The sequence below is a fragment of the Coturnix japonica genome, chromosome 14 (assembly GCF_001577835.2).
Source record: "Coturnix japonica isolate 7356 chromosome 14, Coturnix japonica 2.1, whole genome shotgun sequence".
NCBI lineage: Eukaryota > Metazoa > Chordata > Aves > Galliformes > Phasianidae > Coturnix > Coturnix japonica.
In genome coordinates, this window is record NC_029529.1 from 10,780,426 (window position 1) to 10,796,549 (window position 16,124).

The 16,124-nt window shown below is 45.0% G+C and overlaps 1 protein-coding gene and 1 long non-coding RNA gene across 6 annotated transcripts in view; one reads left to right on the forward strand and one right to left on the reverse strand.

Moving 5' to 3' along the window:
• Positions 1-16,124, forward strand: part of AXIN1 (axin 1) — a 63,840-nt gene that overhangs the window by 36,179 nt on the left and 11,537 nt on the right. For all 5 annotated transcript variants that reach the window (XM_032447558.1, XM_032447557.1, XM_015877355.2 and 2 more), the window contains 3 exons: positions 2,004-2,144; positions 7,895-7,991; positions 14,385-14,522. In XM_032447558.1, coding sequence (XP_032303449.1) covers positions 2,004-2,144; positions 7,895-7,991; positions 14,385-14,522 — 376 coding nt within the window. The remainder of the gene's footprint in view (positions 1-2,003; positions 2,145-7,894; positions 7,992-14,384; positions 14,523-16,124) is intronic.
• LOC107320951 lies at positions 6,832-7,928 on the reverse strand. The gene is made up of 2 exons (XR_004308959.1): positions 7,816-7,928; positions 6,832-7,084 (listed from the first exon to the last, which is right to left on the reverse strand). It is a non-coding gene; the product is annotated as an uncharacterized LOC107320951 (long non-coding RNA).

The window sequence follows — 16,124 nt, forward strand, 5'->3', positions numbered from 1 at the left end:
GGTGATAAACCTCAAGTGACTCAGTTTTGGATGCTCTTTACTCTGCTTCTATGCTGAGCTCCGTCATCTAAGGAGAAGTAGCTTGGATTTCTTGCTTTGTGGCGAGCAAAATGTTGGTTTTCTCTTTGTGAGAACAGGGGTGAAATAGCTTCTAACTGACATGATAATGACAATTTCTATTGTCAAACAATAGAAATATGTATCTTTTGTGACCTATGAACACACTGGTGGCCATGACCCCTTATATTATAAGGAAAATCGTGTGGTTCTGATTCCAGGAGCAAAAGGGCAAGGTGAATAGAAACTATTCACACTAGCAGTGTGAAAGCTACAGCCCTGTCTGACTCAGTTCTAAATTGCTTTGGTAATGCTTCCATCCACGTACCCTAAATCTCGTAATACTCATAAATCATTCTGAAAACCTCTACCTCAAATGAGTTGTCTGCAAGTCTCTGCTCATTTAGTGGCCAATGCATTGAGATCAGGTGATGATCAATATCCTAGTGATGGTTATCGTATGTTCATACTTATAAAAATATGCCAGAACTGATGACTTGTCTCTTTGCCGGTGTCTTCCTCACCTCCAGTCCTTCCATCTGTGTGTTTCTCACGGTTTGGTTTGGGTTTTTTTTTTGGTCTTATCTAAAGGTAAACTCATCAGGGCAGTGACTTTGGTTTTGCCTGTAGGACTTTGACCTCTGCGGTACAGCTGGAAAAGCTTTTCACAGCAGAATTGGGAAGCACAGGCCACGTGGAAGCCTTCCCTCCCTGGAGGGCTTTGCTCAAGGTCCATCACAAGCCACATCAATTGGGTGCATGTTGCTGAGTCTCTAAATGACAGATCATGCTCAATGTGGTGATCTGGAATCAAACGTTCCTCTGATTTTCAGTGCTCGTAACAGCTTGGAAAACTGCAGCATGCATAGACTTCAGGATGTCTGTTCTTCATGCAGCGGTGCAGGCAGGGCGAGTGGGGGATTAAATGCTGCTGCTGTGCCCAGGTGAACATTTCAGCTTGTTTCTTTATCCACCAAATGGCAAAGTGACTTGCAGTGACAATAAGATTCCCGTGTGACATGGCTGATCTGACGCGCGCTAGAGCTGGAGGCGTGTTGGTAGCTGTAGCTTTCCTTTGCCAGTGGCAATCAGTGCAAAGGAACCGTTTGCTTTGTTGTTTCACAGGTTTCTTCGCCATGCGTGCAGGTCTCCTTCCAAGGAAGGAACTCGCTCCTCAAGGTAGCTCATGCAGATGCTCTCTCACCCAGCCATTTTGTTTAAGGAAGTTGGCTTGTTTGCAGATGTACTTGAATAACCTGCCTGCAGGACAAGGCCTGGTGCTGTGTACAAAGTAGCCTCTGTAGATTCATGGCTAGAATCTCCATTGGAAAAGCCAGTGCTATTAGACGGTCCTTGCTAGTGGAATTTGCAAGTGTTTGATGTACCCCAGTGTGACATTTGAGGTTGGCTGCAGGTTCCACTTTGCAAGCAACTGCTGTTTCTGACTTTAATTCCCTGCCTTGGCAAACATGTTAGAGTGAAGTAAGGAAGGATGTGAAAGCAAACATTAAATCAGTGAGTCATGCTTACCTTGGAAGAGTAGAAAGAATCCTACTTTTACTAAGAAAGATAATGTCTCATAATCTAGAAATTGCTTTTAGATGTCCTGCCATGCTCATAAAATGTCAATGCTAAGCAGTTATCCAATGGATGCAATAAATCCTGATGTGAATTGGACTTCTGCCATGCAGTCTTGTTCCCTCTCTCTCTTCAGCTCTAAAAGTATCATCTTCCTTAGTTCATGAATTCCCTTTTGCTTCCAGCTATGAGTCATATTGTTCATGGTTTTATCAGTGTGACTTAGTATGACAACACAGCTTATTCTGTAGTGTGTCACCAATGCTGGGGCTCTAAGACAGAACCCTTCCACACAGTGATGCAGAGAACACAGCAGAGTGGGGTCAAGGTTGTGTCCCTTTAATTTGACACTTCCATTTTTCTTCCAGGCATGGGTCATGGAGAGAACCTGTTAACCCTTACTATGTCAACACGGGATATGCCATGGCACCAGCCACCAGTGCCAACGACAGCGAGCAGCAGAGCATGTCCAGTGATGCAGATACGATGTCGCTGACAGACAGCAGCATGTAAGTAACTTGAATCTGATGTGACAATAAACGGGAGAATGGGAGTGTTGGGTTTTATTTAGTGCTGGTGCTGTTGTTGTGTTAGTCTGACATTACAACATGTGGTGTTGGGCACAATATCTGACTAGACCAAGGTCACGATCATTCCAGCTTTCTTTCAAGTGGAGCAGTTTTGTCACCGTGCTGGCTACACAGCCTTGCTGTTCCTGGGAACATCTGCAACATCAAATGATTTAAGTGAGCTAAAACAAATGAGGTAGGAGTTCTGACAGTGTTTCTTGCCAAGTGCAAATAGATGTGAGCTCTCTTTGAGTTCCTCTTCAGGTTCCTCCTTGTTAGGATGAATCAGATGGCAACCCCATCAAGACTGCTCTTTTTCATGTCTTTTATCTTTTCAAAGTTCCCACTTGCTCCTGAAAACCGCAGCATTTGGGTGGCTGATTACTGGGGTGGGGGGGTAGGGGGTGGTGGAAAAAAGGATGCATTAAGAATTCCAGTGTGTTTTGCTGGAATACAGCTCGGGAAACTCCTCATCCTTCTTATCCAAAGCTAAGGCAGAACTTCATTTTAATTGTACCTCTGTGTACTCTCATTTAGTATAATGAATCGCAGGGCAAACCTGGATTTAGGATAGGTACTTACAACTGATGGGACCTTGGGCTCAAATCCAGGTTCCTCACTTCAAAATTATAGTGCTGCCCTCACTTCTTTATGCCTTGCTCATGCCTAGAAGCAGCTTTTCCATCAAAGCACATTGTAAAAGTTAAACAAGGAAGTATCACATTATTTCTTTAAGTCTACGTAGTAGAAAGATTAAGTTGACTGAGGAGCTTTTGAAGACAGGAGATGTTGACTAAGACTCTCTAGCTGGGCTATAGGGTGTCAGTAAAAGTGTACTCTAAAAGAAGAGAGCTCTGGCATATGGGAAGTTGTTCATCCAGAGCTGACAGAGGATCCTGCTGACATTCTGTCCCCTCTGCAAGCATATGCCAGCAGGGCTGTGCTGGATTTGCTGCTTGCGTGTGTTGAGGTGACAGAATGGGTCTTGGAGGTCAGGTAGGATCTTTTACATCATAATTCCAATCCAGGATGTGCTTTGCTACCTGTTGGTTTGCTACCACAGATTTGGAAGCTATCCACCTGTGCATGTCATGGCAAGATGGTAAAGGCTGGTGCATTAGTGGCTCATCCTCAGTTGCGTACTTTACAAGTGAAATGATCTCTTTGTGGCTTTCCTGGTTCAGGAACATTTAAAAACTGAAGATGATGAATCTCCACATCATAGTTAGGCCTTACCTGCCTATAGGAGCCTGCTTCCACTGCCACAGATTTAAAACTAAGCCGTCTGGGGAGCTACAAGGTGTTATCATCTCATTGCCAGACATACAACACAAAACTTCATAAAAGTACGTAGGGATCCAAGCCATCTGTATGACATTATCCACCTGTAAAAGTCTAGTGGTGCAGAGACTGAGGACAATGCGCGTGCCATATGCTGTGCGAATAGAGCAGCATCTGCCGTTCCTTTTTGTAATGAAATTGCCAAAATTTTCACATCTGTGTCACAAATACCTGAAAATCCTGATAGTTCTGCCTCCAGGGAGCCAGCAACTGTAAGTTAACCTGAGAGACTCATCACAAAACTGGAGTTTCCAGAGTGAAGGTATTCATCTCTGCCCTGTTAGCAACAGACTTTTGACTCCTTGAAGGGGATCAGCTTTGCAGGACTTGAGATACTGCCCATCAAGGTACATCAATTCCCAGCTGCCCTTGGTTAGTACAGTGCCAGTCAGTCTGCAGCATGGCTGCTGACTCTAAGGATTGCTGGCAGAGTGACCTGCCACCCTCACCCCTTATCTGTGTCGTATTGCAAAGTGGAGTATGCAGACCTTGGCTGAAGTAGCACAGGAGGCAAAGAATGCTGCTGGGACAGAGAACTGTAAAGGACCACTAATTTAAAGGGTCAGTTTAATACAGATACAGCTGTCTTGTCACATACTTCTGTGATTCTTCTTAGTCATTAATTTATTTGAAGGACTACTCTGAAGCTAGCAGGGGTCATGTAACTTTGTTATCAGAAGAGACAGATGTAAGAGCTCTTCAAAACTAATTAGCTTTTAGCACTTCCTTTTCCGCTGGTCCATTGGGCTCATGGGGTTGCACTAATAGTTATACCTGCTGTAGGTTGTGATCATTTATGCCCAAGCTCTTCACCCACCTAATTTTTATTTCAGTAGCCATAATTTCTTTCTCTCACAGGCAGAATAATTTCTGTTTAACCATCCCGTGCTTCTTTATTCTTTGTTCCTTTTTCCTTAAGGCATTTTATCCCTTCTGCGCCCACCATAGGCTGCTTCTAGGACTTTAATCATCACCAGTATATGTACTGCCTTGTGCTATTAACTAACCCAATCACACAGTGGTTCCTTTTAAGTAAGTCTCAAAAATCATAAGGGTATATCTGCGATCCTTTTGTGCATCTCAATCTGAATGCATGCAGATTTACCCCCAGATTGGGGTTCTGGACACAAGGCCTTGATTTTTGATTTGCAGAGACTGTCTGCATTGAATACTTGCCCTTTGTTTCCAAATTTTGTAACAGTTTCACTTAATATTGCTGAACCTGTCTGCCTTCTGAATTTCAAAGGAATTTTTGCAGAATTGCTCAAGGCAGCAGAAATGAAGAACAACCAGATTCAAGTTAGAGAGGGGACTCCTGCTGCTTGACAAGACTTGCATGTCGTGGTGCTTTGAATTTAGGTCTCCTCTAAGGAAAACGGCAATAAAAGCTTCGTTTGATGATGAACAAGCTTCTGCTCTATGTATGCTGTTTACATATAGCAGTCAAGCTCAATAATGAAGAATCTAGCTTGTGCTCACGGGCATTGTGTCGATGGCGTGTGATCCCAAGTGGAAGCCTCTGTGACCCAACATCACAAGAAAACATGTCTGGTCAATGATGATGCAGACAAGGGATAATTGAGGGGCACCCCAGTGTGCTAACAGTAAACTGGGGCAGCACACAGGCTCACAGAGAGCACGGCCTGGTGCCTAGGTGTGATCTTCCACTGCTAGCTGGGTCAGGGCAGAGGAGAAGGCTAATGCATGCCATGCACTGTGCATTCCTTTGCTTTGGTATACTGTGGTATACAGCAGCTCCCTTCCAAGCTTTGATATCCTACTGATCCACCTTGCATATGAAGTGTGATTCCTTCAATGACTTCTCTTTGGCCAAAATGCCTGGTGGTTTTCCCATCGTGTTTTTGATATGAGAAAGGTCCCTCGGTGCAGGGGTGATTTACTAAGAGTAATTGTTAACAAACATCAGCTTCTCTGTGGGTTTTCATCCTGTCTTTCCTGTGGCCAGTGATCCGGGCTGAACTTGAGTTGTGCTATATTAACAGCTGTTTAATTTAAAAGATCCAAGACAAGGATTTCCAACTTGATAATGCAGTGGTTGGATGTGGAGAGCAGCAAAGAAGGCACTGGTGAATAACATCCCACTGCAGAGCTCCAGCAGATCCTCTGCCCATCAATTTGGAGAGGAGAGGCAGCCACTGCATTTCCAGGGTAGCAAATAATTCTTGATCACTACTTAAGTTATAGAAACACTCTTATTCCCCTCACTGCATCTTAGCACGGAGCTTTCTCCTGCTAAAGAAAATCACACGATGAAACAAGTGAAAACAGCTTGGGAAAGTTTTCTTTTAAGAGTAGATGTGCTCTAAAAAAGTTGTGATTTTTATATATATAAATATATATATCTATATATTATTTCTCTATCTATAGAAAATATCTCAAAGTAAGCTACCTGACAAAAGGAAAACAAAAGTACGGTATTGCTTTTCCTTGCTTTTCCCCCATCTATTGAATAAGGTTTTGTTGGGATAAAATTAAAGTGCTTATCTTTGAATTTGCTTCCTCTGGTTGAGTTGGCACAGTACATTGAACGAAGGAATGTTCCAAGTTCAGAGGTGGCATTGGGGAATCTAGTTAAAATGACATCAAAGGCAGCACAGCAGGGCTGAACATGTGTTTGAAGCCGGATAGATTAGAGGCCATTATCAGCCTTTCGCTACTGTGCTCTGAACAAAAGTCGCTCTTTCCGCTGGGACTGCTGCTGGGGAGAATTAAAAGAGAGAAAGAAAGAGAAAAAGAAAGGAAGAAAAAGGCAGAAAAAAAAAGGCAAGAAAGAAAAATTGCACCTTCTAATATAATGCTGCCCTTCCCTGAAGGTCTGTGTGGTTGTACTGGGTGAGCTGTGTTCTGTGCCCTGGGTTGTGTGGCTGAAATGCTTATTGATTCTGGCCAGCAATGGTTCATGTCATGGCACAGCAAAAGCTTGGCTGGTATAACACGTCACACCTTTTGTTCCCATCCGTTCTGGAAAAAGCTGTGCCTCGCTGCGATGGAGCTGCTTAACCGTCGTGACTCTCAGTTATTCTTCAAATGGAGGTTCATCATTAAAGAAAATGAAGCTTTCTAATGAAAGCTATCACCATCGCCTGTTGTTATAGCAACGCTCGGGAAAATTGCTCTTCTCGGTGGCGTGTCATTGACGGGGCACAGCGGAGGTGATGCTCCAAGATGTGCTCTTCCTCCTCCTGCATTACCTGAGACCGGCAGCCAGGGCTGCAATTAGCCCAGCTCATTTTCTCTTTGGTCATTTGTCTTCCTACTCGGAAGCTCTTGTCATTAATCATAGGTTTTATTTTCTTTTAACGCGTTTAATTTCTGCGGCATTGCAGTCGTTGAATAAGCAAAAGCTGTAAATTAAAAGAGGAGCATTCCAAATTGCTGAGCTCTAAGGTAGCATTTGGTTTTGCACTAGCTGATTTTTCTCAGCATAACCCCGTTTCGTTAGGATGTGAGCCATTTCCTTATCTCATAACTGAGCTCCACTTCAGTTGCATTCCTCTCATCCCGTGACGGTTTCAATGCTAAAAACAAAAATGCAGTTCTTTTTTTTTCCTTCCCTGAAGCTGTGCTTGGTCAGTGCTGCTTTGCCACCAGCAGTGCTTCACCCAGCACCGGCAGCTGGGAGCCCTTCTCAGCACACACAGCTGGAAGCCAGCCCCAGCTGCTGGCATTCATGGGGCAGGGCTTGCTGCCACCATCATCAGCTTCCCCACAGGGCCCACAGCCACCTGCTCCTCCAGCAAGGGCATAGACCAGAGCAGGGCCTGCGTGCTGCTGCTCAGGGCCCTCCTCCCTTCCTCCAACCTCCTTTATGGCCAGCATTAGGTTATTTCACCCAATAATCATAGAATCATTAAGGTGGAAAAGACCTCCAAATGGTCCCCAGGTCCAACCCCACTATGCCCACTGATCATCCTCAGTGCCACATCCCCACAGTTCTGGTGACCCCCATGGATGGTGACTCCCCCACCTTCCTGGGTCACAGTGCCACTGCATCACCTCTCTTTCTGAGAAGGAATGTCTCCTAATACCCAACCTGAACCTCACCAGCACAACTTGAGGCCACCACCTCTCATAGAAAGCAACCAGCTATAAAGGTGCCAAGACACAGTCCAGGTCCTGCTTGCTACCAATGGTGGTGCTTGCAGGAGCCCTGCCTTGCTCTGCTCCTGGCAAATGCTACCCAAGTCCCCAGCATTATCCCTCATGCCCTCCTTCACCTGCCCTTTCTCAAGCATGAGAAGTTCCTTACCTGCCATCCTGTAAATATTGATGAAGACTATCTCATGGAGGGCACTAAAGCAGGGTGTGTTGTTGCTTTGTTCTGGCAGAGATGGGATCCCACCGTACAGACTCCGGAAACAGCATCGCAGAGAGATGCAGGAAAGTGCCAAAGCAAATGGACGTGTGCCACTACCTCACATTCCTGTAAGTAGCTCTGTCTCCTTCTGCAAAGGTAAATATGCAAAGTATGTGAGATCTCTAGCTTGCATCGCTCTGCTTGCTCAAGTGTCAGTTTAACCTTCCTTTTGGGGCTGGAAATCATGGTGCTGAAAATGGTGTGGGAGGGGAAGGAAGGTTTGGTAGCTTTCTGCCAAACTCAGCATTCAGGGTACCCAAAACACAACATTTTTCGTAGAGCTCTGTCTGCGGCCAGTTGTTTCTCCAGGACAAGAATGGAAGCACAGGCAGGCTGGGGTGGCTGCTTGCAAAGAGATGATGTGCCTCTGAGGGAGCTGGGCATGTCTGGGAGGTGGAGAATGCTGCAGGGCACGAAGGCTGATGTAGCTCTCAGCCAAGGTCAGCTGGGGAGAAATGAATCAATCCCAAGCAGTATTTTTGCAGTGGGCAAAAGGGAGCCCTGATGTGCTCTCTGCAAAGCCTGCCTGGCTGTGCAAGGTGGGGAAGCAAGGAAAGTGCAGCCATAAATAAGCTTCCCAATTACTTCAGGTAAGCAACTGCTTTTGGAAGATGAGGATAACTGTTAGGGCTCTGCAGCACCATCTGCAGCTCTGCTTATTATTTTCTTTCTGTGAGAAGTTATAGGTGACATTTAATATTTAGCAGGGAATAAAGGTGCTTCTTTCCCCTTTGGACAGCTGGACTGCAGCACAAAACAAATTGGAAGGGAAAAAAAAAAAGAAAGCCCTCCATCTGCTTTTTCCAGAAGTGCCTTCAAACTTGACACAGCTGTTCTCATCCTGCCTGCTCAAAGCAGCGCCGTGCAAGCAGAAAAGACACCCTTGTTTTAATCTGATTAGAAAAAGAAGGAAAAAAAAACCAGAAAACACCACTCTTTGTTGGTTTCTTTTTTTCCCCCCCTCTTTAAAATTAGATTATTTTCCTTAGATTTAAGAGGGTCTCCTGTGCTTTGATCAGCGGGCTGACAATAAAAGCCCTGGCTGTGGGCGCTCACCAGCCATCCTTGCTCAGCCACCTCTCTTTTCACACAGTTGCTCTCGCAGTGTGGCCGCTCTTGAAAAGGCTGGCTGGGTGCCTCTCTCTTTCACTTGATGCTGTTTTTACTGTAAGCATTGCTTTGTTAGAGTGGAAGTTTGAAAGCTCGGCCTTTATTTTTGTTGTTGTTGTTGTTGCCGTTACTGAACAGTGGGAACTACTGAGTGAATATTCCCTGACTTCAAAGCTTGTCAGCGGCTTTACCTTTTGGGTAAAAATAATAGTGGCTTTCTGTTGATGTGTGCACTGGCAGTGCCTCAATGAACTGCAGGTTATAAGCTCGGAGTATGGAGCATTAAATATGTATAGTGAGCTGTGCTTTAACGAACTTCCATCTGCCAAACATTTCTTTTGTTAAAATGAATAAGTGTCATTCCAGCAGCAGTTCCTTGCAGGCTAATTAGTTTTACTTAGCATTAAATTTTATCGACCTTTTTGGGAACCAGTTAAAAGGGAGGAGGGGGAAAACAAGGTTTAAATTGGCCACCTGCTGCTTATAAATTTATATATTATCCTGCTTATCTACACGGTCCTTTAGAATCACATATTCCTTCTAAAGTACATACACGCGCTTCACAAGGATTTTTCTGCGCAACATTCAGAGTTCCCATTGGATTCTGTGCTGTAATTTTAAGTCCCATCTTGGTGCATATTTATATGGGAGCGGAGGACTGGGAAGTCAAGTTAGTTCTAGTCTTTCTGCAGGGAATAAAAGTTTAGTTCAGACACTCTGGCACCTCCTGCCAGCCAATTACTGACACGGAATTGGCATTGACTTCAGAGGGGCACTGCTCTGCCCTCGCTTATCAATCAGCCAAGAAAGGAGATGGTAATTAGACAATATGTTTTGACAACACCAGTGTGAAATGTTATGAAGTTAGTGTTTGAAAATACCTCTAACTGCAAGTTTATTGAATTAACTGTGGCCAATTAGCAAAGAGCCATGCAAATGTTTCTTCAAATGTTGCTTTCTAAAGCTGGTGCTTAGGATATTGTGCAGCCCGTGGCTGAGCAGCCTCTGTGAGCTGCCTGGACCTGGAGGTTAGCATGATTTTAAACATGAAACAGTGACTAAATTGCAGCCTTTGGGTGAAGGTCTTTATGGACTCAGTCTAACCAGGATAGCCAGAATCCATGCTGCAGAGTTTGCTTGCAGAATGCATGCCGTGTTTTCCTACTGAGGGTAGAGAACCTCCAGAAAGTCATTTTAGAAGTCCATCAGAGACCTTAGCTGTTCCCTTTCAAACGAGTTATGGGGCTATTATGCAAAATCCTGAAAGAACTTAATATTGCTTTTAATAGCAGCATACTTAGTTAGATCCAGGAGCTATAAACTGTTGTTCATAGGAGATTGCCTGCAGCCATGCAGCCTCCAACCAGAGAAGACGTGTGTTAGTCATGTAGGATTCCTCACTGCGCAGCTGGAGATCTTAGTGAGTGGATGGCTGTGTTCTTCATGTTCCATACTTAAAAACACTCAGAGTTTGGAAAAACTGTGTTTACTGAAATGACTCTCTGCCCAGGAATGCAGTGGGTGAAGGTTTCTAGCAAGACCTTTGCTTTGTGCCTCTCCCAGGAGCCTATTGCATAGTGGGCACGTGTTGCTTTTCTTGTGGTTTTTCCTCCTTGCTCTTGGATTTGAGCAAAGTCTTGGAGCAGCAAGGAAGAAAAAGGCAGATAAGGTACCAGAGAAAGAGGGGTAAACACCCAGAGGACATAGGGTCTTTCCTGTGCTGTTGTACTGTATTTACCTTGGCTCTGGCATTCCTCAGTTCCCAGGTCAAGGTGGTAGATAGTCTTTTCTCCTGGGCAAAGTCAGAAGAATCCAACCTCAAACATAACGACTTGGGATTCCTTTTTTGTGTGTGTTTTCCTGCACAGGTAAAGCAGTTTGTGATGTTCTTGCTCCAGCTTGTTCATCTGGTGGGAGCTTTCCTGTCCTGCCCCACAGTCAAAGAAGCACATTGCAGTGTTCCCTGCAAGGAGAGGAAAAGCTCAGCTTTCCAGAAGGGTCACCATGCCCAGAGGTGATGCTAGAGTAGATGCTGAAATCCAGCTATTCATAAGCTCTGCCACAAATGTTTCTGGTAGGGACCTTTTGTCCTTTAAGAACGTATCACAGTACAGTACATTGAGTTGGGAAACAGGGATTCAAAAGCTCTTGTTTTCTTGAGTTCTCTAGCCAGCCATCTCTGTTTCATCTCCAAGACTGACTTTTGATCAAACACTGGCAACTCGAGCATCATGGTGGCATCAAGCCTGTATAAGAAATAGGAGATTTACACAGAATTCTGTGGCCCAGTCAGATCTGTCAGAAGTGGTTTAGCCCAACCCATGGGTCCCTGGGGCTGATTAAAGACCTCTCCCCAATGATGACACTGGAAAAATTATTTCATCTTAATGCAATGGAATTTTATTCTTCCCAGGGGGAACCTGCCAGCCCCAGTGAGATTCTTCCCTTTCAGCTTTTTCATATGTAGATCACAGTAAAGCCAGTGCCCCTGTGATGAGGCTGAAAAGGTGGCAAAAACTCAGCAGGGAGGAAAGAGTGAGGAAGGGCAGAGTAACAACAAAGAGCACGAAACATCAGAGGTCCTGGCTTCTAACCTTGTAGCCAAATGTGTGGTTCCTTGCCTGAGATTCCATTCAACTCCACTCTAGGAAGCACAGCCAGGCAGAGCTGGGGTGACAGACCAGTTGGACGTTTCGGATGCACAACTTGGTCCTCAAACCACAGTTTGAGAAGGTAAAATCCATCAAAACCCAAGACTTGCCTCAACCTCACAGAGCAAAATCTGTGTAACTCCCACTCCATCAGCTCCAAGAAAAGACAGAGGAAATGTGACAGCAGCTGCTAATTGAGGCTACTGGGGAGCTCCTGTATCTACTGCTGATTCTTCCCAAAGATACCAGAGCTGCAGACAATCGGTGTGTCAAGGGTAAAGGACAGTGTTCTGATGATAGGTGCCCCAAGAAATCCTCCCTCACAGCTGTCACTAGGAAAGATTCCTTCATCCAAAACAATTCAAGCTATTTCTTTCTTGCCAGCCCATCTGGCATTCAGCCTCCCGGCCATTGTTCTCTGTAACCTCCCCAGCTCAGCGTGGTTTGGTTCTGGACAGACTTCATCTGAACTAGTGGCATTAAATAAAAGTAGATAGATAATTAAATAAAGCATTAGATAAAACAAAGTTATTTAGAAAGAACTGCTTCCTTTCTGGATTGTTGACCCAAAATGGCCAGAGATCTCATTCTGGTCCAGACTGGAGGGCTGTATCCTCCAAAAGCAGCGGGTGTTGGAGCAGCCAGCTCTTGGAGAATGCTGCACCCTTTACTTGGAACAAAGGCATTTGGAGCCCTTCTGATTTTAGAACAATAAAGAGCTTATTTATGGCTCCCTGGGCAGGGCTCTGTGTGCTTACGGGGAGACAGAGGCAGGTTCAAAGTCCTGAGGCTCCTGTGGGTCCTCCTGCAGGCACAGACTCAGCCTGGCTGGGTTTTCATGGAGTGGAGCATGTCTCCTTTCCCAAGTCAGGCCTGTTGTTTGATAAAAGTTTCAATTCCTTTGTTGTGGTAAGCCTTTTGAAGCAGATCAGTGCAGTGTATGCTTGCTGTCCAAGGAGAAAGAGTCCTCAGCAGTGGTCTGTATTGTTTCAGCAGAGGGAATTTGCATTTCTTTTTTCCCAGTACTGTTAGTTTTGGGAGACGTCTGAGTTGCTCATCGTTTGAGCTAGGAATAAAAGCGGACCCATGGGAATGTTCAGAGCATCATACTGCTTGCTGGCTTCCTACAGGTCACCATTACGGGTGCCTACCAGGACAACATTGGGCTCATGGTGTGCTCTTCATCTATAGCAAAGTGAGGTTTATTTCTGATAAATTACACATGGATGGACAAGGGCAAGGACAGCCTCCTGGTGGGGACTGCATCCTTCACATCACCTAGGCTGATATGGGACCTCTGTGAGCTGTTGTGCTGAGTGAAAACCTGCAGAATAAGGTAGTGTGTTTTGCAGATACAGCAGTTTATCAAAGAGAAAGGAAAAAGAGTTCACTGTAAAGGTTCTTAGACACAATTATTTTCATTCAGTCACTTCCAGGCTTTGAGAGAATGCGGATAAATGTGCTGAAGCATGACATAAAATACCAAAGTGGAACTATCTCAAGCTCCCTAGATAAACTAGTGACCTTGAATGTCTTCAGATATTCATTATAATGAGTTGGAGCTGGACTTCTTAAGCATTGCTGGGCCTGGACCTTATTTCACCACACCTTATTTCACCTTATTTCATGAACAGTCACTGGTTGTGACTTGTCAGGTGAGACAGAGGTTTCCTTCATGGGGAGCTGCCATTATTACTGTGTGAGATAGATGGGCTGCATGGTTTTGGGCTCGCCATCTGATGGACACAGCTTCCCTTAGCCAATACTTCCTCAGATACTGAGGAATGGAGAAGCATCACTTGAGTCCTGGCAGCTTCCCATTGAATAGCTGGGAAGGGACTCTCCCTGTCGTGTCTTAGCACTGTGATGCTGCATGATTCAGGCACGTTTCTGAATTACACAAGGTCCAGATGCTAGAACTTGAGCTTTCTGTCCCTCCAAAGGGAAAACGTGTCTTGTCCTTGCACTTGTTGATAGCAGTAAGCATGGAAACAGATTTGGTGGCTGGGCTGACTGAGTTTTGATCTCGGTGAATGAAAAAATGGATGCTTTAAATTGCAACTTGGAACCTGAGTGTCACAGAAGACATGTCCAGCTTCACAGTGCAGTGAGTGGGATACTCATCGTCCTTGCTTTTCTTCCCTTTGCTTTCCATTCAGCAGTTGGCAGAGAGGAAAACGAAGGTTTGCATGCTTTTGTTAGTTCTAAGGCAGAGTGTTCCTTTAGCCTCCTGCACTGGTCTTCATGCTGACTCAGCGTAAATTTGGGTGGTCTCTAATCCTTTTTTAAGGACTCCAAGCTTGATGTCTGTTTCTGGTGCTGCATTTGTTCTTTTGGTATGAGACAGGCTTGTCTATATGTCCTTTTCCCACCATTTGAGACCAGGATATTCATGTTGACCTTTTGTAATTTTAAGGATTATTACTGTATATGTCCCCGAATGGAGTCTGATGCCAAAAGAGCTTAACTACTTTTGGCTCCAGGGCACCTTTGCCTGTGTGAGGGGGTATACGGAGCTGGTACCAGACAGTGAGCTCATGAGCTTCCAACTGATCAGTCCCAAGCCTCACCCCTGTGTCTGCCAGCTTGTCTTCCCTGTGCTCCCATTGGGACAACTGGCATTTCCAATTATTTGTGCCTCCAGGATAAATGTGTGATTTTCATGCACCTTTTGCTAACCACACTGTGTTTTCCCTCCAGCGTACATATCGAATGCCAAAGGATATCCATGTCGAACCAGAAAAGTTTGCTGCAGAACTGATCAATCGTTTGGAAGAAGTACAGAAGGAACGTGAAGCAGAGGAGAAACTGGAGGAGCGCCTTAAACGTGTTCGAGCGGTTAGTGATCTCCTTGTCTCTTGTACCAACCCAGGGATGTTTGCTTAATGCACATGACTGGAATTTCTCAGCTGCCATGAAAGCAACCTGGTTGACTACATTTATCACCTGCATGGGGCTTCTGCAGGCTCCCTACATCAGGTGCAGCATCCAAAATTCTTCTCTTGGGCAGAAAAATGCAGGGATTCCACACAGATGGCTGGGGAAGCCCAACCTATGGCACTGTGTGCTGGAGGCCCTGGTACTGATGGAGCCCTTCGAAACCTGAGTATTTGGTAGATGAACCAAAAGCTTTTAGCTCCTCAACAAGCTCCACAAGGGAGAGAATGAGGGATTGGCAGTCCAATTGTGAGACACCCTGTCAGCAGTACTGACACCTTATCTTTTCTTCTGATGTACTGCATCTCACAGGTAGGTACAGATCCTGTGTGTTTAGGTGTTTATCTTGTGCTGGAGACACAGGGACTTTTCAGAGGGCATCATAGTGTTATTGAACACCACAAATGTCATATGACTACAGCCCTGTGGGAAGAAGTTATGGGACTCCACAGTTAATAGCTGCTGTAGCCTTGAGGCAAAGGCTGTGTGCTGTGCACCCTGCAGCTCTCCTTAAAGCAGAGGTGTTCCTGTCTATCTCAGCAAGCTCTGTGCTTTCAGAGAAGTTGAATGTCTGTGGCAGACCTTTCAAGCTCATTATTTTTAAATACTCATTGATAGTTTTTGAAGTTAATCTAGTATCTCTTTAAACAGAAAAGGCACAATAGGGCTGTGGTATTGATTTAAATCACATTTTTCCAGTGTAAGAAGTGAGGATGCAGGGTAACCTTTGAGCTGCGTTTCATTGCCAAGCATTGTCCATCAGACTCTCTGCACTGCTGTGTTCAGCATCCAGCCAGAAACACACCAGCAAGGTTCTATTTTGTCATTAGGCTCCTGCTCTTTAGGAATTGGTCTGTTTTCTTTACCATACATATTGCTTTCTAGACAAAGCCAATGTGACCAGCAGCATTTCCTATTCGTAGTCCTCCTCCTCCCATAGCTACATTGCTGCCCCCAGCAGTGCCCAGCTACGTTAGCCCTGCTCTCTACCACCCTGAAGAAGTTGCCAGTAGCAATACCATAAAATCAGCAAATGCCTATGCCAGAGAATAAATTTAAGTCTGTCTAAACATATTTTTGTGTGACTTAATCTATTTTTAATCCCCAGCCTCCCACTATTGCTATGTATTAAACCTCTTTGCTGTCTACAGAATATATTTCATTGACTGGCTGGCATTTAGCATTAACCATTCAGGAAAAACTCAGAGTAAGCAACTGTAGTTTTTTTAGGTCAGTACTTTGGGTGCAAGAGCTGCTGGAATCAGCAAGAGGAGAGCTTGGATCCTCAGAGATCACAGTCCTGAGCACTAGGACTACAGGGTGACCTCTTACTGGTTCTGCATGGCTCATTGCACAGGGGAAACCATACGGCATTACTCACACTGGGCAGTTATCAGCTTAGCAGAGAAGCTGGAAATATTTTGCAAAAGCTTCAAAAAAAAGGTTTCTCCACCCCATACTGGGCTGCCTGCAGGTTCCCTTTCAAAGCCACATCATACAGCA